Source organism: Vidua chalybeata, chromosome 7, assembly GCF_026979565.1.
Source record: "Vidua chalybeata isolate OUT-0048 chromosome 7, bVidCha1 merged haplotype, whole genome shotgun sequence".
NCBI lineage: Eukaryota > Metazoa > Chordata > Aves > Passeriformes > Viduidae > Vidua > Vidua chalybeata.
The window spans coordinates 17275430-17302734 of record NC_071536.1 but is presented as its reverse complement, the minus strand read 5'-3'; the positions used below and the strand labels follow the sequence as shown (position 1 = coordinate 17302734).

The window sequence follows — 27305 nt, the reverse complement described above, 5'->3', positions numbered from 1 at the left end:
TATTAAGATAGCAATGACTACAACAAAATTGTATCTAAGTGGGGCTGCTTTCAATTCATTCTCTGCTCAGCCTGTAATTGGGATTGCCTTGATCTAGATGCAGGACCTTAGACATGGCCTTGCTGAACTTCATGAGGTTCACAGTCCCACCTCTCAAGGTCCTTTTGGATGGAATCCCTGCCCTGCACCACACTGCTCAGCATCATCAGCAAACCTGAAGGTGTGCTCAAGCCCACTGTCCATGTTCCTTACAAAGATATCAAGCAGCATTGGTCCCAATACCAACCTCTCAGGAAAACAGTGTCAGTCAAATGCCACATGTTCATGTTGATCAAAACATATTGGGTAAAAGTCTGAAAGTAATCAGACTGCTTCAGGCTGATACAGAATTCAAGCAGAGCTGGAAGTTTTAGAACAGTTGCTCTGGATTCTTGGGCCCACGACTGAGTAGAAGAGCTGTTGCACATCCCTGTCCAGCAGACCTTGTACAAATGCCATCTGTCTTCAAGAACTTAAGACCCCTCTTTCCACACAAACCTCTACCTAGCTAGTTCCAGGCTTCATTTCAGACTGCTGAGAGCAGCCCAGCTTCTCCATCTTTTTCTCAGACTTGATCTTTCATTTTAGGAAGTCTGTAGCTGACTCACCTCCTGATTCTTTCCCTGACTCTCTCAACCACAGGCTGCTCAACACCTGCCCTGGCTGCTTGTTACAAAATTTTTCAACCCTCCTATTTCTGCCCAAGCAAATTAATGTTCCCAGTTACTTTCCAGGCCATCCCATTCTCTCCTCCTGCTCCTTAATTTCCATCTTGATCCCATCTCTGTCTGTGCTCAATCTTTATCTCCCAACTGTCAGTTTTCTTTCTGTTTCATCTCTGCATTTTTTCTTCAGCCTCAAATTCTATGAATAAGTTTGTGCATTTTCCTGCTCCAATCCCTCCACACTTGAGTTACTCTCCTTTATTGCTGGTCTTCAGGCTAGAGTCAAAGAAAGTAAAGAGACTGTTTGCTCAGTCTGATCAGAAAGATGCCAAGCATTTATAACATCTTCAATGTAAAACCCAGGAACAATAACAGCCATCAGCAAAAGATTCTAATGGAAAGGAGAAAACCTGAAGAAATGCATATTCTAACTATACTGAAAGGAACATGATAGTGCTTTCATTTTTATATTCTACTAAAAGGTATGGAGACACTGCTTATTTAAACAAAAATTGTCAGGTATTTTATGATTTTTCCCTTCACTATGTTCTTGGGTAAACTAATTCAAACTCTTGAAACTCTTCAGAATATATACTAGTACAAATTTACATGGAAAATTTTGGTCTTGTAATTCAGTCTGAGAAAGTTACAAGAAACTAAAGAGTAGGTCCCTTGAATGAGGAGCCAGGGCATTCAGAGTAAGTGATGCTAACTCCAACCACAAACATGAGCAGTCTTCATTAAAAATATATAGTGATTCCATTTTAAACACAGCAATTAATGGAAAGCTTGCCTAAAGTCAACCTGATTTAAATAGTGCATGAATAAAGTCTTTGTAAGAGCAGAAGCCAACAAGTGAAAGTTCTGACTGTAAACATAAAAAGATGACAAAAGAAAATATAAGTGTCCTTGATGAGGAATACTTAATCCATCATTTAACCAAAGAATGTAGCTTCACCCATATAATCTTAAAAGCAAACACAGCCCTATGCTTGCTGCATGTTTAAGAGCTGCAACAATGCAACCTTAAAAAACCTGCTCCTGGCTACAGCAGCTTTTCCCCACCAACACTCCTGCTTAATGCTTAGTACTTAGAAAGCATATGCACTTCACATTGTAAGAAGTCAGCCACCCTTCCTCTTGTAGCAGATAGTATTTCACTGGGTAACCAGTGAAATCATAATACTGCATCACTATTAAATTAAGTAGAAAATGTCTATTAAGTGGGAATTCATAAAAACAGTGTAATTGCTCTAAAGCTGCTTGTGCTTTCAAGCAGCTTTGGGACAAGTTTTCTTCACTACTACAGCTCCCCTTTACAACAGATTTTTACATAGTGCCACATGTCTGAAGTGTCTTTAAAGAACATGTGTCTCACAGTAACCTGTTCATGGCCTTGGTATCAGAGAGAGCTATTGTGAAACCTTTGAAACGAGTCAGATAATAGCACAGCATTCTCTCTACCCTTTATGTCCTACCAAAAAGGCAACTTATGTTATTCAGCAAAACTGAACTGTGGTTGACTGGAAACATAATATATTTTTAAATCAAAAGAATTTGTTTACAAGTTATTAGAGTCAAGGTGAGCTGACTTATGTCTGCTTGAGAAACCAAGTTTTAGATATATTAGTCCTTTGTCTTCCATTGGTTTTATTCCTATGAAAGATTTCTGCAGCACTTGCCCAAAGCCAAGCTCCATTTGTGGTAGAACTCACGATGAGCACACACTTGAAATGCCATTATTTCTGGCAGAGATCATTACTGTGACCCCCTCAGTTGAACAAGCCACGTTTCTGCACCTGCCTTTATAATGGAAACCCTTTCAAATGTACTAGCAATTGCCGTATTCCAAGAATCTTTACAAGTGACAGTATTAACTAATCATAAAAATATCTAAGCAAAAGGAATTCCATACAAATCTAGAGACATCACACAAAGTAATCCATGAAGTGCTGACCACTGTGGTGAAGTCTGAAGTTCAAATCAGATGAAGTTCAAATCTTCATCTAATGAAGACCCCTAAATATCAGCACCAGACATTCAACACAAAAGATTTTTTTTTCAATTTTGTTTCAAAATACTGTGAAATGCTAAACCTGAATCAAGAACACAGCATAACAGTACTAAATAAAGACAATGCAAAATTAATCAAAGCTAAAAATGTTTCCTGTTGGCTCTTTCAATATGATCCAAGCATTTATACAATTAAGATAAGTACATAAGAGAACCAACTAGCCTTTGATGGGAGGAGGAGAGGATCAAAATCCAGCCATTTATGGGATAGGTATGAAAAGAGCTGAAGTTTATTGCTTCACTCTGGTAACTAAAATTTCCTAAATTAATCTGGTGAATAAGGAAGCATGATGTTTGTGCCAGTAATCTGCACCAGATTGACAGCTGATTACTCCATTTTCCAGAGATTTAAAACAAAATTCTGAAGTTCGGTGCCAATGGCACTCCCCATAAGCATTCTTCAGATCTCTTATCCACAGGAGTTGCATCTAACATGCTTGTCACTACATGGGCACACAACTGAAAAAAAGATTCAGCTTCATGCTCCACCCATTAGCTAAAGTAGCTGACTGGTAAAAATATTTATAGCATTTCTTTATGACATTATTCTGCCATTTCCTTGAGCTATACAGCTATGGTATAAATGAATTACAGATAACTCACTGTACTCCCCTGTGTTGCCAGCATTGTGGTGAAGTTGGTTTCCTGATGTTAATGTTTGTCTACATCTGTAAGTGAAGATATATTCCCTATTCTTGCTATGACAGCAGCTATTTTACTGTGGTGAACAAAAGCCTTCCCCAGAGTTCTACCTTAATGACAGCTTCATACCTTAAAACTTACAATCAAGGAATGTGTTCATTTATTAATAAACCCAACTGCATGTTAGCAGTTATGTTTCATATTACAGTTCCAGTGGAAGAAGTGATTTAGTGAAAGTATTTTCTCATTCAGAAGAGATTCCTTTGTGGCAAGTCACAGGCAGGCACTGGCCTCCTCTAAATCAACAAGACACTTCTCACAGCTATGTAAAATACTAAGCTGTATTTTATTTCTGGCTGCTTAGTAATTATCAAAACAGAATGGTTTGTATAATCTTCAAGAATAAATATTCAGAAAAGATCTGCTACTTAACATTAAAAACCAGAAGTCTGTATACCACTTATGCTTCTTGTGCAAAATCTTACCATATACTTCCTACCAGGAAAAGACAACTGGACAATGAAGCCCACAGTTGTTTCTTTTCCTGATGTTTGTAAGTAAAGCAGCACGTTAATACAAGACCACATGAGAAAAAAAAAAAAGTAATTTTCATTGTTAAAGGTAAATTGGTAAAATCATATTTTCTGCAATAAATCCATCCTATTTTTCTGCTGAAATGTTTGATAAAATTCCACTTCCACAAAAAGCAACTTATCTCACAGTTTTCATTCCTACATCTGAAATGCTTAATGGCAATCCCACAATAATTCTTCAGATTTTTACATATTTTACAACGCCTATAGACTGACTCAGCTCAGACCCATTATAGGCATAGTTTCATAATAATATCTTTCAATGATAATACCAGATTAATTAGCAAGCACATCTCCTTACCTCTCTCCAAAAAAACAACACTGTGATTTGAGGGCATATGAGATATTTTCATTGTCTCCGTTTCATCCATTTGATTTCAGTCTTACTTTCATGCCAATAACAGCACTGTTACTGAGGTAAGAGTGCACTATGGTACAGGAAAAGAAACCGAGTTTTCACTACAATGCACTCTCATGAGACCATGTCCAGAGACTGCCACCATTAAATACGACTTCCTGACTGGTTTTGTGCAGCCTTCTCATGCCAGAAAGTAACACCCAACGTTATTTTGTATTCTCTGTTAAAAAATAATCAAGCAGAAGCACTCTATTGCACTCTGACAGCTTCCCACAGTTGGTGTGTTTCTAGCCTGAACCTCAGGGTTGCACACTAGCTGATAGTTTTCTTCCAGGACCCCTGCTTAAACCAACATAAAGTCCCATCAAGCACTTAACAGCACATCTAACTGGAGATCCTCTGGTCTGAAATTATGATTTCTGGAGTCTTTTAAAACACTGCATCTTTCTGTTGGCTGTATACCAGATGCCTACTGTATCTGTAGACTATAAAATGTCTCAAAAGGAACTATGTTAAATTAAAATTGACAATTTGTCTTTGAACTACCTGAAATTAAACAAGGCAGTTTTACTAGATTTTCCTGCCCTGAGGAAAAGAGCAAAAGGAACAAAGGCAGAAATTCCAACACACCTCAATCAAATGACCTGCCAAACACAGTGAAAGTTAACTACTTTGGGACATACTCCCTCCTTAACTATTTCTGTAATCTACAGTGCTTTTTTCTATCCCTTTCTCAGTAACATTACAGTGAAAAAAATTTGTTATGCCATCATTTGCACGAGATAATGACAAATATAAAGAAATTTTAGGGTACAGGTACGCTACTATCAACAACCTAAGTTAGGAGCAGAGACAAAAACTGAAAAATATATAAACTGCACTTCCTATGAAGTCAGAATAAACTGTACTATTTCAGTTGGAATGGACTAACAACAATCATCTAGATCAACTGCCTGCCTGAGGGTTGATCAAAAGCTAGTTAAAGGCATTGACCAAACGTAACACTGACAGACTTTGGTCATTGATCACCTCACCAGGAACCATGTTGGAGCAGCGTTTAAGTACTTCAGCTGTTGTCATTCTTACGAGAAAACTTAGCTCAACAGAGAGCTAGATGACAGTGAATTTCATTAGACATTTGAAAAAGAGCAGACTTCATGAGATTAGTACTTACCTTTTGTCTCTTGAGTCTCCTGGGGCTTTCTCTCTCTAGGTTCTAGAGGTTCAGTTTCAGATTGCAATTCTGTAGTTTGCTTTTTTTCAAAACTGAAGTCTGGAAGTCGTGGAGCTTGAGGTCTAGTTTTTCTTGCAGGATTCAGGAAGAAGCAGTAGGCACATCTAAATGCTACACCACAAAGCACACCCAGTAAGCAGCCTCACTAATTAACTTCACATTTCACCTTTATTCCTACACTATATTCTGATGATTCAAAATACTTAAAACCAGAGTTAACTAAGTGACTATCAGTACCAGACAGCACCTCCACCAAATTTATATAAGTTTTTCTATATAAGTCCTTTTATAATTCAACACACATTTGCTGAAACAATTGTTTACAAACCTCCTTGCTTTCAGCTCTGCTGAACTGAGTACTGCACAACACTGTGAAAGATTTGACCACAGTGAACAAAATAATGCAATTCAGTAGCACCAGGTGTTGCCACATGGTGTTGTTCTATTCTTTCCTATAAAAGAATTAAGTTGGCAGATTATTTTTCTCCCCTACCCTTAAGACACCACTTTCCTCACACTCTGATGTTAGCAAGTGTTAGGAAATGTTGGGAATTCCACAAGGTATGTCTCACTCTGCTTTCTGAGGAGCATTCTGCTCTAGTGGTGCTTAATTAAGAAAAAGCAGTTTTGTTTTGCAGAAGTACTGGATATCATTTAATATTTAAATAATTCTTTTTGTCCTCCCCACTCTCACCAAGACAAGGTGGGGAGTGGCAGATTCTGGTACAGTTGAGTTGTGAACTCATAAGAACTAAGATAACAGATAGACTACTTATCTTTGGTTTAATAGGAAACATTTCGCTTATTCTTACAATGCAGTGTATTTACTCATAAAAATAAACAAAAATGAAATGGAAGAAAGAAATAAAAGAAGAAATCCCTAGTTTCTTAAGCATCAGGCTTACACTTGTGGTAGAAAGCAGGCAATATACAACATCTGTATTCAATAAAGAGCTGCGTCTGTCTTAAGTTATTGTCAGCCATAAATTGACATATAGGCCCCTAGGGCTTGTTCCCACTCTTTTTTCAATACATCCCCAAGATCTTCTTGCCAAAGGAAAATTTAGTTTAAGTTCTGGTAAAAGAGGCACACTTTAATGTCAGATAGTTTCTCAACATAAAATCCTTCTGAGAACCATTCATAGCCAGTAGCAATGTTCAGGGATGTATTGGAGGAAGCTTATTTCTGCTGAATAGTTTTCTACACATAAAATCCATGACCTGAAGGTTGCAATAAAGTACTTCTCTAAGTCTTGAAGTAAATCTTAAAAAACAGAGTAATAAGTTACCAAAAAATGTCCCCACATGAAGTGGTACTTCACAATGTCAGCTAAGTACTCAGCTGCAACCAAAATGAAGTATGCTGCATGTTTGTTATGAAACATAAGCCGAGTAATAGAGTCTAAAAAAGATTAGCTCTTACCTATGTATTCAAACTCCTCCTTCAAAGCCATACCATTGTGAGAAAAACATTGCTGACATATAAGGGCATACCTAGAAAATATGAATATATAGTAACATACCCTTAAGTAATAACACACTGAAGGGAGATGTATTTTACCTTACATATTGATTAATACTTTAAACTTTTCTCCCAAAGGTGATTTCTACAATGAAATTATTAACCTTGAAAGAAAACCAAATTTGTAGATAAAATAATACTTTTTGAAGTTGGTTTAACTACAGTGAAATAGTCTCAGCTACACTTTAAACTACGGTTCAATATATTTTTAATATCATCAGTGTCAGAAAATAACATCCAAATTAAGCCTTTTTTTCATTAGAATACAATTAATATGAAAAGTAACCATAGAAAACATGTTCAGTTCTGGTATGTTTGGAGAGTTCTGAAGGCAATCTGAAAGACATTTATAACAGATATAAAGCTAAAGTGCTGAGGCAAATGTTTTCTTTTTTTTTTTAGTTCAAAATATAAGTCATTCACCCACTTGAACATAGATCTTTCTTTGTATCACACAGCTAATATTACTCAGAACAGAGGTTAGGTTTGCCTAAATATTTCCCTGCAAAGATATTTCAAGTGAAGCATTGAGAAAGAGCCATTTCTCAATTATGAAAATTTTGGGACAAGTTCATTTACAATTCTTTTAACCTTGACATGGCTTAAACAAAAAGGTTAGATGCTTCCTTTCCCCTAAGTGTTTAAGTATTTCTTAAAGAACATTTTACCTGTTCTGAGGACCATCACCAACCAAATATTCAATAACTCTATCCACAACTCCTCTTTCTCTAGGAAGAACAGGTCTTGCCAAAGGAGGGCCTGGAGGATGAAGACCTAGAACATGAATTACATCAAAATTATTTTCCATTGTATAAATATGTATTATATTTTATTGCATGTGCTAGTGTAACAAAATAATTGCATCTACTTAATATATATAGACAGGTTTCTTAGTTCACTAGGAAAGCTGCAAGATTCTTCAATCCACAATAGTTCAAAATTCTTCGTCTGCTCGTTTAGCTTATAATTTAATTAAATTGCTCAATTTTTACACTTTGGATATGTAATTAAATATATAATTTCTAAAGAACTTAACATAACAATAGTATTTGATTGCTAACAAATAGAGGCTTTTTAAGAAAGAACAACTTAACTAAGTTCTCTTCATATACACTCAGCTCTGCAAATTTACACTTGTAGTTTACACCAATAAATCTGCCAACATCAATGGCAACAGTAGAAGAACTAGAGATCAGGGCAACCTGGTCTGCTGGAAGGTGTCCTGTCCATGGCATAGAGGTTTCAAAGAAATTATCTTTAAGATCCCTTAAAATCCAAACCATTCTATGATTTTATGAAGATGTCACCACAGAATACCCCCCGATTTCTGTGTAATTACTATACCACATGAGCATACCCTCAGTGTACATTGAGTCTACACGTTAAACCTGTCCAGATGTTTGTCATTTTGGTAATCCCACATTTAATGACAAGCTGGATGCTTTCAGATTTATGCTTAATCAAAGAAGCCAGAAGGCCACTATAGTGATACTATTTCACTTGTGTACTTAACAAGCTACTATCAAAATAAAACTCCTTTAAGAGCGATGGTTGGTTCTTTTTCACCTCTACAGTTAAACCAGAACACCAGCAAAGTTTCTCTTTTCATAAAGTTTTAAAACTTCTAGCCCATTGTACAAGACCACTGCAAATTGCCAGTTTTCATTTATATTGCTTTGAGTTCTTTTGTCTACTTTCTCTTGCAGCCTTAAAACAGAATAAGCTAGGCCTAACATAAGAACCTCCAGTGTGAGTCATTCCGAAGAGACCATTCAAGTAACTAAGTATGGAGAGGAAACATTTTACATTTAAGCACCGGAAGTATCATGTTACAGTACTTTCAACAAACTGTCCTGAGCGTAAGATAATGCAGCACTTGGGGAAGAGAGGGGAACACTTAAAACCTATTCCCATAAGACCTTTATGAATTACATTCCAAGTCCACAAAACTAACTAGACAATGTTTGAGTGGGACAATGAACCAGTCTTTCAGAACTCTCCAACTGGGACAAAATGGTTCAGTTTCAAGTCACTCCATGACAAAATTGTGACACCTTACAAATAAGACTTGGTTTAAACCATTGACAAAATTACTTTTAAAAATGCAAAAGTCCTATGCAAGCTCAAGATAGCTAAGAAGTTTAGACAAAAAAAAAATAATCATCTTCATGCTGAGATGAGTATATGGCAACCTGAAGTCCTGTATGAAGTATATGCAATTAATGGAAATGAAATACTGAAAGTGCAAAAAGAGACCAGTGTTTTCTCTGAGAAGAGTTCTGGCTTGTAACTATTCTCACTCCATCCAGTAAAAACAAATATAGAAACAGCATGGCTTACTTTAGTGACTCCAGAAGTCAACTAACAATTCTCTTTTCAAATTGCTGTATGTTTCCAGCATTATTTTTGATGTATGTTTCACAGAATCCCCCATAATGACCAATAAACAAAGAGGAAGGGAAAGGGTAACACAAACTAAAATCACTGTTTCAATATACAAAGGTAAAACAGATTAAACACATTGTCTAAAAATGCAAATAGGATTTTTTTAAAATCCAAACAAAGGACAACTAAGAGAGTATAGTTTGTTAGTATGTTTAATTAATTCAGAAGGACATTTAATTGAAAGATATTGTGTTTAAAAGAGTAGTCTTCAAGCTTTTCAGGATTGTTTAGATTTAGTTTTCTTATAGCAACTTAGCCAGGGACAGCATCAGGACATGCAGAGTCATAGCTTCTAGCACCTAGATAAACGTACACGTGTTCTACATGTAACATGTACCTCCTAAGCAGAGTATTCACAGAATATGCTGAGTTGGAAGGGACCCATCTCAGTCACTGAGTCCAACTCCTGGCCCAAAAATCACACCATGTACCTGAGAGCACAGTCCAAATGCTTCTTGAACTCTGTCAGGCTTGGTGCTGTGACCACTACCACAGGGAGCCCAGGCCACTGCTCTGGGTGAAAAACCTTTCCCTGATACCCAACCTAAACCTCCCTGACTCAGCTTTGTGCCATTTCTTTGGGCCCTGTCACTGGCCACCAGAGTGAGGAGATCAGTGCCTGCCCCCCTGCTTCCCCTCATGAGGATGTTGAAGACAACAGTGAAGTCTCCCCTCTGCTCTTCTTCAGGCAGAATAAATCAAGTATCTCAGCCACTCCTCGTAAATCTTCAGCTCCAGACCAGTAGGCAAAGAGAACACAGCAAGTCTTACTATTCAATAACCTGATCCAAGATGGGCTTTGTGTTTAAGTATAGCACTAAAAGTAACTGTCAGCAAATTATCATTTCAAGATTCCTGCCTTTAAATCTTCACAGATAGAAGGAACAAAGGAAAAGGTAACTAAGGGCAGAATGTAATACTTGGAGGTAAACCTCATGCTCAATGCCACATACAGCTAACTTCCATCCTCTACAGCAAACATTAAACACCGTAGGAATCAAGTATTTTCAGCAATGCCCTCTTGTAGTGCTACACATAGAACAAGACTAATCTTGACATTAAGGCTGTACTATTTCTAACAGCACATCATCCTTCAAGACACATCTTGTCAATATTGGATATTTGACCTAAATGGACTGTCCTAATTTTTAGGAGCACAAGAAAACTCGTTCAGAAAATACTGCAATTTGCAACCCATCAATTAAGTATAAAAAAAATCCATACTCAACACAAATGTTTTTAAAATAGACCTTATTTTCACAAACAAGAGAAATTAATTCAGGAGATAAGAATCAGTGAATGCATTTCCAAGCCATCCCTGTATTCTGTCCACAAGTAGGAACCTAGACCAAGAAAACCATCCCAGCAGCAAGACACAACAAATTCAGTGCAATATAAACTGTATTCTGCTATAGCTGTCCAAAGCAGAGGTCAGGCAAAATTCATTTCCTAGAGTTTTACAAAAACCTGAAAGATCCAATACTTTCATCAAATAAAGGCACTGATACAATCTGCAATAAAATTAAAGCCCAAGAATAATTTTGTGAATACTGGTTTACACTCAAATGTTTACTTAGGCCTTTATTCAGAAGACCCAGTTTTCATATGACTTGTAAATAATCAATATATGAAGTTTCTAAAAGTCAATAAACAAAGTAAAATTTGAATAAAGTTACCTAGAATGAAACATCACAGTACGTTCCGACAACTTCAATTACCTGCCTACTAATAACTCAAACCAACCATCTCGGTTCTCATGCTGTTATGGACACCAGTAATTAATATAAACATCAAAAGCAATCATTGTACAAAGACTGGTCATTTTTGCAAAGCTTGGCAAACTCTCAACTACCTGCTGGTTATTAATTTTCAAGCATATGGGAGCTCTGTGGTAATACATGTTAAATTGATTCTCCTGTACAAAATATAGTATCGTGAAAATGAATTATTAATCTTCTGTAAAATAGAGATAATTAAGGCTATTCATATTTGTTGCAGGCCATGTATAAACTTAGATGCCATAGTATTCTTATAGATACTGAATTTCTGAACTTTTCACTACAGCTACATGACTGAGATTTTATATGCCTGGAAGGTTAGGGGAAATTCAAGAAAAAAGAGGGCTTCCATTTTAACTGACAATTGCAGTGTCTCCCATTCTTATCTATGGGAAAGTAACGTGTTAGGTCAAAATTTCAGTTCTTTAATGAAGGGAAAAGTGCCTGTAAGGCATTATCACAAAAACTACATTAAAAATTTTATATCACAAGCTTGGCAACTTGTCCTTTCAATCAAGTCAGTTACTTTATTCTCCTTCTTCCTCTAAAACATTTATGCAGTAAAGGCTAAATTTCATCCAGCATATTCAACGTGCCTGAATCTTCCCCTAAAAATAAAGCTATTATACAGCTAATACTTTATTCTACAGTCAGCTTCCTTAAAAAGAAGCATACAATTTTAAACTCATTATGGAGTTTTTGGTAATCAGATATCAGTAAATGTGGTTTGTAACCAAATGACCAATTTCCTGGTGCAAGGAGCTAATTTCTGGTACTTGAAGATAATCAAGGCTTACTAATAACTTGTCTTCACAGTTCACTTCAGGGATAAAAACAAATTTAGCAGTTTCATAACACAAGTAAAAAACTACTAACACCAAATAAGGCTTAATGGAATCTACAGAGAAGGGAGATCACAATTTTCCATGACAAGTTTATTTGATTAAAGAACGGGAAAAGGCATTTTAACATTTAGCTTCCCAAGAGCTTAGAGAGCAGGTATCAATATATTATCTACAGCTCTACTTTTTGATTGTATCATGGAAGTTAGTAAGGAAGGACATACAATTGGAAGACTTAAGTAGCTTCAAGTAAAAATCAGGAACACAGGGCAGATAAAAATATTCTTGATCCCCGTACACAGAGCAAAGAACTACTCCACATTAAACTGGTGCTCATGAGATTCTTGGCAAGTTGTGCCCCTTCTATTTTCAAGACAGCATTTCATCTCCTTACTTGCCCTGTGATCCAACTTGTCAAACATCCCACAAAGAATGAAAGGCCTGGCACAAACCCACATACAGCTTTACCACCCACAAGGAACATGAGAATGGTGCTGCCCACCCAAAACTCTCAAATTTTGCAATCTTTCCAATGTAATTTGGTTCATATTCTATTTATTAAAAGTCCACCCCATCTGAACACCAAATAAGAAACACCAAATAAGAAATCAAGGGAAAAACACTTTCAGGATATGAAACCAAATTTTAAGGACTACTCCTTCCTACCAGATTTCAACCTGTTGCTAAACTCTGGATTCTTGTACCAAAACAACAATGCCATTTTAGTATTCAGCTACAACACAGACAACTCTGTTGTATTTGGTATTCCACACTTTAATCTGTGAGTATAGGCTGCATGACTATACCTTCTGGAGTAAAAATTTAAATAAATGTCAAGATCTAGGTTAAAAAAAAATATGTGCAGGGTTTAGTGAGAAGCATGAATGTATTTTGAAAGTGTTCTCTGCACCTGATTTATACAAGCATAGAGCTCTTCTAAACTAAGAACATAAAAAGGTATGCTATATTGTTGACTACAGAATACTGCAAAGTTTTATTGCCATTTTAACAAAGAAGCCATAACAGTTAAATGAGCTCAGGCAATAGGTTTCAGCATCAAAAGGTGCCAGCTGTAAAGAGTTATGGCTAATTGAATATGGAACTCCTGCTTAATCAGATAACTGCTCTGCTATTTCCAAATGAAATGCCATTTCCATACTGTCTGAAAATGGCCTCTTTTATTGGTAACCAGAGAAAACAATATAAACTGTAAATAACATTAAGTGCTGTGTTTACCCATTCCAGGCACTGAAGTAGCAGGGGATCCAGGGCGCCTTGGTAAAACATTGGATTGCAAGGATGGCACAGCAGTTCTTTCCGGGAGCCCACTCGGAGCTGGGCTGTCTCTCTGCAGATTAGGAGCTGCTGGAAGAGGGGACTTTGGAGAGCCTTGTTTAAGAGTTGCAGGTGAGGGTGTAGAAGCATTTCTTTGAGCTGCAGTCCTCTGACGAATTTCTGACAAGAACACGTACATACTGGATTTAATATCTAGCATAAACAAGATATTACTAAAAGTGCATTAATATTGTTACACCAATTAGCAAATTACAGAATCAAACAAAATGAGGAAAGACTAAAACTAAACATCATCATGTGAGCATGTCATAGAAGTAAATACCAGATAGAATACTATATTTCAATTATCATAACTGTTAAATACTTTGGGCAAAATTCTTCTAGAAGGAAATTAGAGAACAGAATCATAGTATCTGCTAAGGCAGAAAACTGGACATACAAACAGCTAGACTCAAACAACAATGTATAGAATTGGCCACATTTTACTCCATGGCTTAAAAATGCTTCCAAGTATTTAGCTTTCCATGGGATCAAAACTATTCATTCAGTATCTAATATGTCCAGGTTAGGTGCCCAGAGTTATGAAAAAAAATATCAGATTGGATAAATGAAACTATTCTAAAACCAGAAGAAAAAGAAATGCTTCATTCAGGTGATATAGTTTCACTTACTTGTTTTAGTATCCCCATCATCAAACCACCTGCATGGATTCTCACAAAGCAAGAACAGGCTCTGCCAGAACACGTGCCTACTTTTACCTCTTCTCACACCACTATCAGTTGCTATTAAATCACAATTATGAAAAACTTAATATATTTCCTCAGTTACTTTTACATGAAGCCAAATATCACCAGAGTAATCTACCATGGTTTCAATGTTGTAAGAGTCATGCAAGCCTGACATTCACACACTATTGCAACAAATCAAACAGAAATGTAACCATTGCTTTAGGTCTCCAGATATTTACATGGTTAACAAGTAGCAGGTTAGTGTCTACAGGGACACCCCAATAACACCCACACCTAAGGCTGTATTACCCTACAGAGTTATAGTACCATGTCACTTTGAACCACCTCGCGTGTCTTCCTTCACAACAAATGGAATTTAACACTACATTTGGACTTTAAAATCACTTCCACAAGTCTCAAGATTAGTGATTTTATCTGCTGACCTTGTGTCAGGCTGGAAGAGTTTAACTGCTTAGCAGGCAGTTTACAGGTCCACTGGCAACCAGCCACTGGCAAATGGGTGTGCTGAGTCTGAAGGAACAATCCCTGTCCCCAAAAGTACAACACTACCATGCTAAGCTCCTTCTGTGGGGAGAGGAGGTGAGCATGCTACGTCAGCTGGCACCAGCTAAGAAAGAGCTGCTATCACTGAAGCACTAGGTCAGATGTAACAGTTCTGTGGGAATACAGCCAATCTAGTGACATGAAAATTGCTACATACATAGGTTATGGTCTTGCCTACTTATCTGTATATATAAATGGGATTAATACACAACAGAAGAAAGAATTAAAAATTCTTTGGAGTCACCACTTTAAAAACTACAAGTTTAAAAACTGCAGTCTTACTAAAAATCTATCTAGTTAAGTTTCCTACAAAGTAGAACAAATCACTAGTTTTCCCCTACCACATCATGTGCACAGCTGCATTACTTCACACAACTTCATCGTCCAAATTACATCAGTCAATGAGTCTGAAAGTTCTGTATTTTAACAAGTATGTTTGCCCCCTCACTATTTCAGCTGTTCAGAATCTAGAAACCGAGATTAATTGGTGAGGTAGCTGCAGAAATTGCATCAGCATTTCCTTGGTGACTTGTTTCTGGTTTGAAAACTGCTCCTGTGTTGAGAGTTTTATCTGAATTCATTTATGATGAACCTCCCCACTCACATATTTTCAAGATCTTTTTGTGAGAGACATAAGCAGTAACCTTTCAAGTTCTACTGCACCAGGAACTGCATTCTCTCTATGCCATCTGACCAACAGGTATGACCTATCTCCAAATATAAAATAGTGATTAAAACCCATGATTTATATTTAAGTTTGTGTTATAGTTTCCAGTCATGTGTTAGTTTCAAAATTTATCTAAAAGGTATGAGATTTCTCAAGTCTTCTCAGGTCCACATATGTACAAAAAATGAGTGATAAATATAAAGCCTAATTCCACTTGTTCCAAGATCATTTTAAACATCTGTAAAGCTATCTTAATCCATTATTACAACACCCTCTTTATTATTGTTTTACATAGAAAAATGTCCAAGACCATTACTTTACTACATATGGATGTTACTTTTACATTTTGAAGGACGTCTCTCTAGATCATGTGGTTTAAGCATATTAATTTTAATTGTTTAAGAGTGCTGAGTCTGTTTCAATAGGTCATGGCTATATTCACATTTATTCTGAGCCCATAATACGCTATTTCTAAGCAATTTCCAAGCCACCTGCAAGAGCTCTGCCCCTCTTGCCTGTTCCTTCTGAAGGGTCATTTTTGGCAAGTCTTCTTTAAATGACTTTCAATTACAAAGATACTGCTACTTTAATGACTCTTTCCCCATATTTCTGTTCCTATAAAGATGCTGAAGCAGTACTTTACAGTAAGTATTAGAGAGATATGCTTCAGTAGTTTTAGTTTCATTACAGAGTTAAGAATGCAAGACTCATTGCTAGTTTCCACAAAATAGTAGGTTATTTACAATGCCTTTTTATCCCCTTCACTGAGAAGTTCACTTGGCTTTCACTCTATTCTGTGATTCATACTTAAGAGAACTTGCCAACACGCTGCTGCTCCCACATCCATTCCAGTACTTCCTTTCATAGAGTGGCTGTAGATGTTATTCAGTGACAGCACACAAATGTGAATTTCTGATGCTTTCACTCCTGATACTATCCCCAGGATCCATAAATGCATTGTCATGGACATCGAGAGTACAGCCCTGGCTCATCATTTAGTATCACATACAGACCCTTTACCCATAAACTCCCCTAATTCCTGCTCTGCACTTCCACAATAACAGCCCTAATATTCTTCTGAAGTAACTGAATATGATCTCTATGCTTCTCAAATCCCCTCAAGATGCAACGTGTTAAAGTGAGCCTTTTGCAAAGTTCCAGATTTCCATAATTCCAAGTTGCACAACTTAGATAAGAAAGAAGTCCATTGACCTCAACACTAACACAATTTACAGCTACTGCTGATGTAGTTGTAATGAAGTTTTGACATTTTCCAAGGATTTTCCTCAGTAACGATATTTGTGTATCCAAAAGTCAACAGCATGGAAACAGATAAATAGCTTAAAAATAGAAATTTTATTCTCCAAACACACTGCAGTTCAAATTCTGCAGTTACCAGCATTGGACACTTCAGACATAAGCAGACACATTACTTAAGAGGTATCTACTCAACTGATGATTCAGTATGAGCTCTAAAGACTATTACACTACTGCAGGGGTGAAGCAGTGACGTGTTTCATGTTTATAAGCATAGCTATTTTATTATTTCCTCACTTCAAAACACCTTGATTTTTGCAGAGAATAATACATTATTTTCATAGAGCTACACTACAGGTCAATATATAGTTTACATAACTTGTTGGCTTTAGTATCCACAGCAAACCAAGCATTTTCTTCCTTCCTCTTCATGCCTATATCCACCCCACAGCCTGCAACTATCTTTTATTGCATTATTTTTCCTTCAGGTCACAGAGTGATCTCATTTACAATACACCCCTGCTAACAGTCATAGTTGCAAAATTAAAAGAGCAGGTACCAACAACAGGATATTGCTGCTAAATATTTCACTGCAAATACATTCTTACACTATTTTTCTTTATGGCCAAAGTACTAAAGTATATATTCATTAACTGTACCCCCTCAAAAAACATTTCTGAACAGATAAAATTGCACTAAATTTTCAAATTCCTTCCCTTCTGGATTTTGTAAAGGTTTTTATGCCAAACACAAGATCAACCTAAATGATCCGTTAAAACTACCATCACTAATTTCAGCAGTAGATATCAAAATCACAAAAACTGCAAGAAGAGCTAAAGACACAGGAAAATTGGGCTGCTGCCAGTTGTTTTTCTAAGAACCAACTAATATGCAATACTGATTAAACCTTTGTACCAATTAGTATGATGTGCAAGCTTTCATTTCAACCAGTAAGGAAAAAACATATAAACTAACTAATCTTTCATCAGCTGCTTCATACACAACATTGTCCAACTTGATTATATATTGGTTATTGTTTATCATCTTTTCAAAAATACTCAGAGAGCTCAAGAAAATGAGTTCTGTTGCTTGGCTAGCTTGTGTTCAAAGTGAGCAAAGAGAAGGTCAGGGAAGCTTTAATGTTAACTTGCTATTATAGGTATATATAGGTATTTTATTATTCTAAACCACTCTAATTCTACCACATACTACATGCACCAAATTATACCACAACCACATAAAGTGTCATCTAGTTACAGTAAGTTATATACGGCACAGAACAGCAACTAATATTCATTTTGGGCAGATATTTAGTGTGAACAGCAATAAGCTAGCAGGTTTTTTGATAGCTAAGAATTGAAATAATTACTGCATATAACAAGAATTAGTTGGGAAGTATTTGGAAATTAAGTCTCCATAATTTCACAAGCCAAAGGCAAGCACAGCTTGTCCCTCTTGAACTATATAACACACCTCCAAAATAGAATAGTCTGACTAACCACTTACACAGGGACAAAAAGCTGCACCAATTCCAAATTCAATGCATTAGAGAACAGATCGGAAAAAAAAAATTTAATTGTGCTGTATATGACCAAAGTTACATTGACTCACAGAATCATTTAGGTCGGAAAAGACCCTTAAGATCATAAAATCCAACTACAAGCCATGACAATTTACAAAATTTATTTCCCAAAATCCTTTCCAAAACTAAACTACACTTTTATTCAGGATCAAGCAAGAATGCCCATGCACCCCAAAAAGATGAATCTGTTTGAAAGAGAATTGAATATTTTCTCAGTTGTGTCCCCACTGAGAGGTTATTGGTTCACACCACGACAGTCTCAGAAAGCATTCTTTGCAAATGAAACTGGACTAAAAGATTCCTTCCATCAAGCCATGAGACCAATTTACAGCTAGCTCTAAATAAAAACTTCTAAGCACAGATAGCATGGGTAAACTCCTCAGCAACAATTGTTTCACATATCTATTCATACCACACTTATTAATGTAGACCACAGCCTAAAGTGACTGGCTCTCAGAAATAATTCCAACTCTCTCAAAACCTCTTCCTCCCAGCCCTTCTATTAACAGTCAAGACACAATCAACACAACACAGCATATGCGGGACCCAACTGATCTGCTTTTTGTCTGACTGGATCAAAAGCAGGGGCACTACACTTTGGAAACCCAAACAAGCACAAGAGTAATTAATAGACACTGACCAACTCGCTTCTCACCACTGCTCCTGACACAGCCTGGGTAGAGAGGGGAAGAATTCAGTCATGTACCTCCCAAGGAGTTTCAAAACTGGTGCTGCTCTCTCTTCATAAAGGCAGAGTGACTGAAGACTTAGCACTGTCTAATTTATAGCTAATTATCTGTAGATTTCTATATAGAAACACACATTTCCAGGCAGTTTCATCCCCTAGTCAATGTTACTTGCATTCTGCAAACAGATCTGTCACCCAACTACTGGACTACTGGAGTGATTTCTAACATAGCTCAAGAAGGATGAATTTTATACAGAGTTTAAAAAGAGCCAAAGACACACTACCTACACATTACAGGTATAGCAGAAAATTCTTGGCAACCACCCATGAGCTGTATTAAGGCAGAGAAAAGAACAGCATGTCAGAATGGCCCTTCAGCCTGAACAAAACTATGAATGCTGCAGAAATGGAGTATGGAAAAGACAGGTAAGGAGCAAGCTTGAAAAAAATCTGTTGTGTCTAAGACAACAGAAGAGATTAAAGCTTCACTATTGAGGTACTGCACTGCAGCTATTCACTGTCAATGTCAACAAGTAAGGACAGTTTTAAAATATTTTCATGGCAATTTGAAGCTAAGCAAGAAGATTTGATGATGCAGCTTATAAACACCTTTGTTAGTAAATCCAGGTGCTCTGCACTGAACAAAAGGAGTACTCCAAGAGTGAAAAATGGGAAAAATAGAAGTTTGTATTTAACTCTTGTGGGTAACCAAAGTTGACAATTCTAATATTAAATTCTAAAGCAATCTGTATTTTATGAAAAACTATGCATATCAGATTCTGCAGTTTATTTTGAGCATCAGCCCTTTCAGGTTATAACAGCGAGTTAATGACCAAAGATTGGTCTTGAAGTGTGAGTACAATCCTCAGTATTAGAGTACCAGGCAGCCTTTATACTATGTTCATACAAGCATTTTCAGCTTAACTACAGCATATTACACTCAACCTTAGCAAAAATTAATAGTTGTGTGTCTGCATAAATATTTGCATAAATACTACATTTTTAATGTAAGCGTTCAACTATGTGTGAGATCTGTTGAGTTTTGAAACTTGTGTGGGCAATCTAGAATTAAGGCTTCCTTGAAACACATTCAAGTTTTTATTTTATTCAATGGCACCTTTAAATGGAACAATGTAAACCAGTAAAGAACTGTCCATTCTTAGCAACTAGAAAGTAGTTGAATTATGCACCAGTTTCTCATTCCTCTCTGTGCACCAAATAGAAGTAGCTTAAGCACTGCAATAGGGAAGGTCTAATTAGCCATAAATAGAAACACAACTGAAAAGCTAAGTCAATGAATATTGCACAAGATTTGAAAACACCTTAGTATTCTTGAAAAGTTGCAAGTATGCCACAAGAAGTTAATTTTCTCTCAGCTTTAACATCGAGCAGTATTAACTATCCTGCTGTCTAGAACATCAGGCTTTAGTAATAGATCCCTTGCCTGAAAAGTACAGAACAGTAATGGGCATAGCCTAATGAACAGTCTATTAACCCTAAATAAAGGTCAATTGATCTACAAATTTTATCATAGACAGACTTCTAGACTAGAAATTGCTGTGAAAGATGAGTATCTATGCTAAAGAGCACCCATTTTACAGGGCTATTACCTTGTCCAGGTCTTGGGGTTGCAGATGTTCCAGCAGATGGTAGTTCAGTCTCCTGCCAATTAATTATAAATAACATTATCTGAATGCTCAGCTCCATAGTACCTTTTATATTACACCAGTATCAATAACAAGACTCACCTTTGCACTTGATTCTGGATCAAACCTTTCAAGGATTAGTTTAGCAGTCTTGTACGTTTCCTTTTCCATTACTTCCTCAAGCTGGAAACAGAAAGGTTCCACCACACATCAATAGATAATTTTTCAAGTATTACCCCCCACCATAGCTTCCCATTTACAAGCATCTTATCAATGTTACCAAAAGGCAAAGCTCATCCATGAACCAGTAGCTTTTTCAGATACCTGAGGATTTGCTGTATTCAATGGAAAATAAATTTTGCTTTCAAAAATAGCTTCCAAACTCTAATGGACTACTTGTACTTAACAGCTTTATTGCAAGGAAACACCAAATATTGCTAATTGTTTACATATAATGAGGAGAATAATTACAAGCACCAACTTCAATAATGGAATGTGCAAAAATCTATCAGCCATCATTATTGGAAGTTATTAGACATGACAAGCAAATGACAGGCAATTCCTTAGATTTATTTCCTCATAGCACTTAATGCTATTAATTTAAGGAAGGTCGTTAGCCAAGTGCTTTACAGAATAAAGTCCCTGTGCCAATTAACTGCTGTCAGCATCGATTTTAGATTATTTATTAGCAGAAGCAATTAGCTTGCTGCAAATGCTGTGAAAACTCACTAACTAGAGAACAGCCATGGAATTTGCTCAAATGACTTTAAAGGCTGGATCCACATCTTTACAGCAATTCATACTGCTTTTCAGAAAAAGGAACACGTTAAGAATTTAAATAAAAAAATTTACTGAGAACTATGCATACTTTAGGGAGTGTAATTAAAGCACTTCATTATTACAGCGTTTTATTTACAATGCACTCAAGTGGCTTTATAGCTAATACATGGGCTTAATTTAAAAAAGTAATCACTAGTAAAGTATCATTTCAGTGGTTAACAGCCAACATCAGAAGCAGCTTAACTTTAAAACTGAGACAGCTGAAGTTATGACAAATACCTAATATGTACAGAAATTATAATACATTTTACAGTATCTTAAGCAGACCTTTCTTCCTAGATATGCTGACTAATGGCCATGTTCAGCTAAACGTGGGGACTTTGTTTGTTCTGAAGTTTGCTGTTGGCATAAACTGCAAAACTGAAAAGGTCAGTGGTCAAAAAATTAAATTCTCTCAAACTCATTTATCACTGCTAAAATAACAAATGGTGCAGGTTAACATGAATTTTATGCCATTATTTAGCTAGTGAGAAACTAAACTTTCAGCCATTCTGCATACACACACTGTGCAGGAGTTTTGCATTTAGACAGACCTCAGGATTACAAATAGACCTCAGAAGCTAAATAAAAATTCACTCCATTTAATGGCTAGTGTGTATTCATTTAACACTCACTCCTCCACACATTTCTTCAAGTTTGAGGCAAGGAATACAATCCAGGCTGTTAATTAAGGACTGTTGAAACAAAAGGGAGTGAAGAAGGAAGTAAAAATCAATTTCCTAGACTTGTATTTCAGCATCACTTTGGAGTTAACCCACTAACTTCATAAAACAAATGCCACACAGTGCAATAAGAGCAGAATTAATGACCTAAAAGGAAAAATAAAGTATTTATTGGTTATAAAAGTAAAAACTGTAAGACAGACTTTTATACAAAGGGGTAAGGCTGCTGAGGTGAAGCTGCAAAGTGGGGAAGCATTAACAGTCAGTGCTAATATTTGTCTGCCAAATCAAAAGTTAAAAAACCCAATTCACTTCACATCAATGAACATTAAATGCATACTATTGTCTGTAGAGCCAAAAAGAAAACAGAGTAATAACTTTCTGCAGGACAAAGTGACCTTTAGGGGAGAGAAAAACCAGAAGGCTCCACCATCACTTGACACTTTCTTTATCTAAAGCACTTCTTGCCACAGCAGTATTAGATAGTATAGTAGCTATTTGTGGATACATAAGTTTTGCAAAAACAGTTACATTATTTGGAAACATAATTTCAGCTCTCACCACAAGATTCAGATGTTGAAGTTACCCTCCACATTACAGTTTTTGGATAATTCAACGCATTATTCTTCATATATAGCTTTAAAATCCTAGTAAAGCTGAATCTGAACAAGAATTCAGTATCACAACTGACTCTTCACAAATTTCTTGAAAATATATAGAAATTGTGAGGATTTCTACAGGCATATTCACATTTCTTGTGCTTTCACTTATAGAGTACACTTTTCTAAAGTAAATTGAAATTTGGCTAACAATACCAAATAAAGAATCAAAAAGGTCCAAGTTTACTTACTGTGAGCAAATCAGTGTAATTACCAGAAGAAAGTAAGAGCTAGTGTAAAATTTAAATATTATTTCTGTGTTTGCATAGCAGGGCAAACTGGCTATTGTGCCAACACAGGAAGCTCATTTATGAGCACAAACCAACACACTGACTTCTGGAACATTCACCGTCCTGAAGCATAATCTTGGAAAGGTTAACTTGATATTGAGCACTAACACAGCAAATTGCTCACACCTCATCTTTTTCCATAATAAAGCCTTCTGTGAGATCCAAAACTTCTCCTACCAAATCATTTTCTCCTTTCTGCCAAGGGTTAGCTCATCCTTATCAATAAAATTATAATGCTGAGCAACCCAAATCAGGAGTGAACTCTCTAAGAAAGGTAATACCAGCCTAAGCATGATTTTTTTCATGGAATTAATCAGATCTTAATAAAGAAGCATGGTACCACATTCTCTTCCTATGAACAATTGTATGGATAAACTCCTTCCCAACAGGCAATCAAACAGAATTCCCATGGAAATGACATCAGCTGCCTAAATTGAACAGAATGAGTAATGTATTTTATGCATCTTGTAAAGGCAATTTAGCAGCCAAAGACTTAAGTACTGGCATGGTGCAAACCACTCATTATTCATCATACTACTACGTGAGTTCATAAATTGAGAATTACTTGGTATGTCAAACCCAGCTAGAAGGAGATCCTTCCTTATGTTCACACAAAGCCATGAAACTCATTTCAGTCCATTTAAAATATACCAGTACACGTAGCAAAAGTTTCATTAAAATTGGAAAGACATCATTTAAGTCACAGTAATTAAGTATACTTTGAACAGATCCATGACAACATTAAAACCACCAAGGTAACTGACCCTTTGTCAGTAAATGAGATTTTAAACTGTATTTTGAGTTTCCAGTTGCATATTTTCAGTACTCTAGCATTTACCAGTTAGACAAAACTGGGCTCATACAAGAACCAACTCCTAGCAGAGCTTTTATCACATACTCAAGTTATCAAAATATCAATGGTTGTCTACACCTAGAAGGCTGGAGATAAAGTTGATTAAAGAGTAATTAATTTAAGTAACAGAACTCATATGCTGTATTTTTTCCCATTACTAATGTAACTCCAAGACAGCCTTGAAATCAGAATAGCTGGGTATTTTTTCCTAGATTAACAGATGCAATTTCTAAACTCTTACCTGAAATGGCTTGGAAGTCTGTCAAAGTCTAATATTACACTTAGCCTAGTATTCAGAGTAGCTGAGCAAGCTTCAGCAAAGTTTAATTCTAAAATTAGCATGGTCATTACTATACTAGCTTCACAATTTTGTCCTCAGGCTAAGAATTATCCCATCTCTAAGACTGCTGTTCCAGGTAGATTCTCCACTAATTCCCACTTGTACCAGCTTAATACATATCCTGTGCCCTTGCTTTAATATGCTTAACCCTCTGAACTTGCTCATCTACCCATGGTCATCCTCATTAACTGAGAAACTCTGAGGCCAAAGTCACAGCTAAGCAGTCACAAACATAAACACAGCATCCCTCCGTATGATCAAGGAGGGAAACAAAGTTGCATCTTGAAGAACTGCCTTAATTACAGCTATTTAACTTTGCCCCTCCCCCAGTTAATAACTGAACCAGCTTTAAAGTATTCACTAGAAATAAAAACAGCATAGTCAGTTCTGTGAGAAGTTTTACACAAACTTTGAGTCAAAGTACAAGGTAGACAATACTAACGGTCATTTCCAGATGAATTATTTGTATTTTTCAAGTATTTTACCCACATGACTTTGACTAAGTCACCAAAGCCAGAAGAGAAGTTAAACAGAAATTAATTTCTATTGAGCTGTCCCTGCAAACCCACCAGGGCATTATAGCAGATGAGGAGCTTACAGCATTTACAGGTAAGACCTGTAACCACCTTATGTCCCTTCAGCACACAAGCAATGTCTGCAGGGAAAAGGTGGGCCACATGACTAAAAAACAAGTACTGTAAGGTTTTTCAAAAGGACAATTGTCTTCAATAGAAGATTTATCCAGCAATTAGGTAGCTGAGCTGCAACAAAGTGAAAAAGCACAGATGTTGCAGCAGGCTCAGTGCCTAGACAACAATTTGCATTACAAATAAACAGGAAAAACATAATTTACTTATCCTAAATACTTTGAGGACCGCAGTGTAAATGTCTTAGTAACTAATCCTATTTGCAAACTCAGCAGCAAATCAGAATTCAACAGGAAAAAAAAAATCCTCCCTCTCCCCATTATTTCACTTGATTTTTGTTTTACTAAAAATTAGCCAAAGGTACTCCTAAGGAAGATAATCAAACAAAACAAAATCAAATCTGAGAATTACCAAAATTAAATTTTACAGAATGCAATTGATTCAGTGTTTTTATCTAAAACACTAATATTCTGTCGTGTTACCTGCATCCCCTTTCAGCTCATTTCAACATGTTCTGTTCTATGTATAATTATCTAATTTTAATGCTTAATTGAATATCTTAAATTATGATGAACCTCCCAAGTCCACCTTCTGAGTAAAAAATACCAACACTGCACTGATTCAAGAGCTTGCAGTAAGTCCTCTGTTTCTGGTTCCTTGCTAGCAGCAAGGCACCCACAAGATCATGTGATAATCACAGAATTTGAAAAATAGCTGACTTACACTTTATTTGACTTCCCAGAACTCAGTTTCACTAACTGAATTTAGAAGTTTGTCTTTACTGATTAAAGCTTGACTTGCATATATACTCATGGCAATTTATACTTCCAGACTTAAATTCTCCATAGTTACACCATAATTTCATTATTGTCTATGAAGTACTTATGCAGTTGTCTCATTTTTGTATTGTGCATTGTTTCATCCTGGGTCTTCTACAGTATGTTGTTTTGATGTCTTGCATATGCAAAATACACATTTAGGTTTTTCCTGACTAATCTTTTATTCAATGCCTTTTGTCCTAATTGCTTCTCACACACAAAAATTCAGTATTACTAGTCTTTCTACAAAAAAGATTTTTATTATTACAGAAAACTAAAGCTAAACTGAAATGAAGACTTTACATTTAAGATTCCAAAAACTCCTTTGCTCTCCACTGTGCTTTTTCTGTTTAAAGAACTTTTCCTTTAAGGCTACCAAATGACTATTAATTTGAAACATTAACTGATTTCAGTTAAGCAGTTTTCATAAAATAAGCTTAGCATAGTTGTCATGCTCATGTCTTTCCTCCCTAGAAAATGTAAGCCACTTGAACCCCTTTGTATCACACCACTACAAGCAAAGGACTCATCTATTTAAATATTAGCAAATCCTCTTTACCAAAGAACAATGACATAATTAGGTTACAAGTTATCTTTTTTTACATCTACATTTTAAAAGTGATAAAACATAGATCATGACATAATACCAGACTCTTACTCAACTCAGTTTTGAGACCTTTGTTCTGGGTTTTTTAGTAATTTAGCTACCATGGCAAAATCCAGAAGGTATGAGGTGAACACTTTGGGAAACTCATTAATAACAAAGCCTCATAATAGAATTTTTGGCATTTCTGGAGGGAGGAGGAGTTGCTTTGGCAGGGTAGGGCTGGGGGGGCAGAGAGTGTTTGGGTTGTAGCAGTTTTGCCTTACAAGGCAGGTGAAGTCAATCATGTAAGAAAACAGCTTCCTCTCTCAACAAGCTTCCTTATGGAGTCATTAAACAGAGAGAAAACAGCTTTCAGTGTTACCAACTTCACAAGAGGGCAAGTTATCAAAGACTTGGAACCTTGTCCATCCTAAATTTTTCTTACTGAGATTAACTGTTGATCAAGTTTGTTACAAATATCTGGCATACACCAGTTTTAGTGAATGATAACAAGCATTTTTTCTTGAAGTTTTACTTACTATTTTTTTCTTTTGGGATTTTAAATCTTCCAGAGCATCATCTAAAAGAAGGACATTATATATTAGTTTTCAAATATAAATTAGGATAATTTCAGCACACTCTAAACATTGACTTTGCCTTGTGAAATCAGGAAAAATTATGCATTGACCACTACCAACTCTAAGCATCAGTAAACTTTGTATAAAATAACTAGAGTTTTTATGTGAAAATAAATCACTTTAAATGCTGAAACTGCTTATAAATTATAACCTACTGTTATCACTTTACAGTTATAACTATTAAAAAAATTTATGTACCATTTCCTCATTAAGCAAAACCAATTCTAGCCAGTGCCCTGCTTTGACCTACATTAAAACTGGTACAACAATGGACCAAATACATTTAATCCCATGACTCAAAATACAAAAAAAAAAAAGCTTGAGGTCTAAGCATTAATACATCTGAGTACCAG

At 36.1% G+C, this 27305-nt stretch overlaps 1 protein-coding gene across 4 annotated transcripts in view; it reads right to left on the bottom strand.

Moving 5' to 3' along the window:
* LNPK (lunapark, ER junction formation factor) overlaps positions 1 to 27305 on the bottom strand; it is a 41696-nt gene that overhangs the window by 1703 nt on the left and 12688 nt on the right. For all 4 annotated transcript variants that reach the window (XM_053947982.1, XM_053947985.1, XM_053947984.1 and 1 more), the window contains exons 6-12: positions 26854 to 26894; positions 20722 to 20802; positions 20584 to 20635; positions 13428 to 13646; positions 7795 to 7900; positions 7028 to 7098; positions 5545 to 5715 (exon numbers count right to left, since the gene is read on the bottom strand). In XM_053947982.1, the coding sequence (XP_053803957.1) occupies positions 5545 to 5715; positions 7028 to 7098; positions 7795 to 7900; positions 13428 to 13646; positions 20584 to 20635; positions 20722 to 20802; positions 26854 to 26894 (741 nt within the window). The remainder of the gene's footprint in view (positions 1 to 5544; positions 5716 to 7027; positions 7099 to 7794; positions 7901 to 13427; positions 13647 to 20583; positions 20636 to 20721; positions 20803 to 26853; positions 26895 to 27305) is intronic.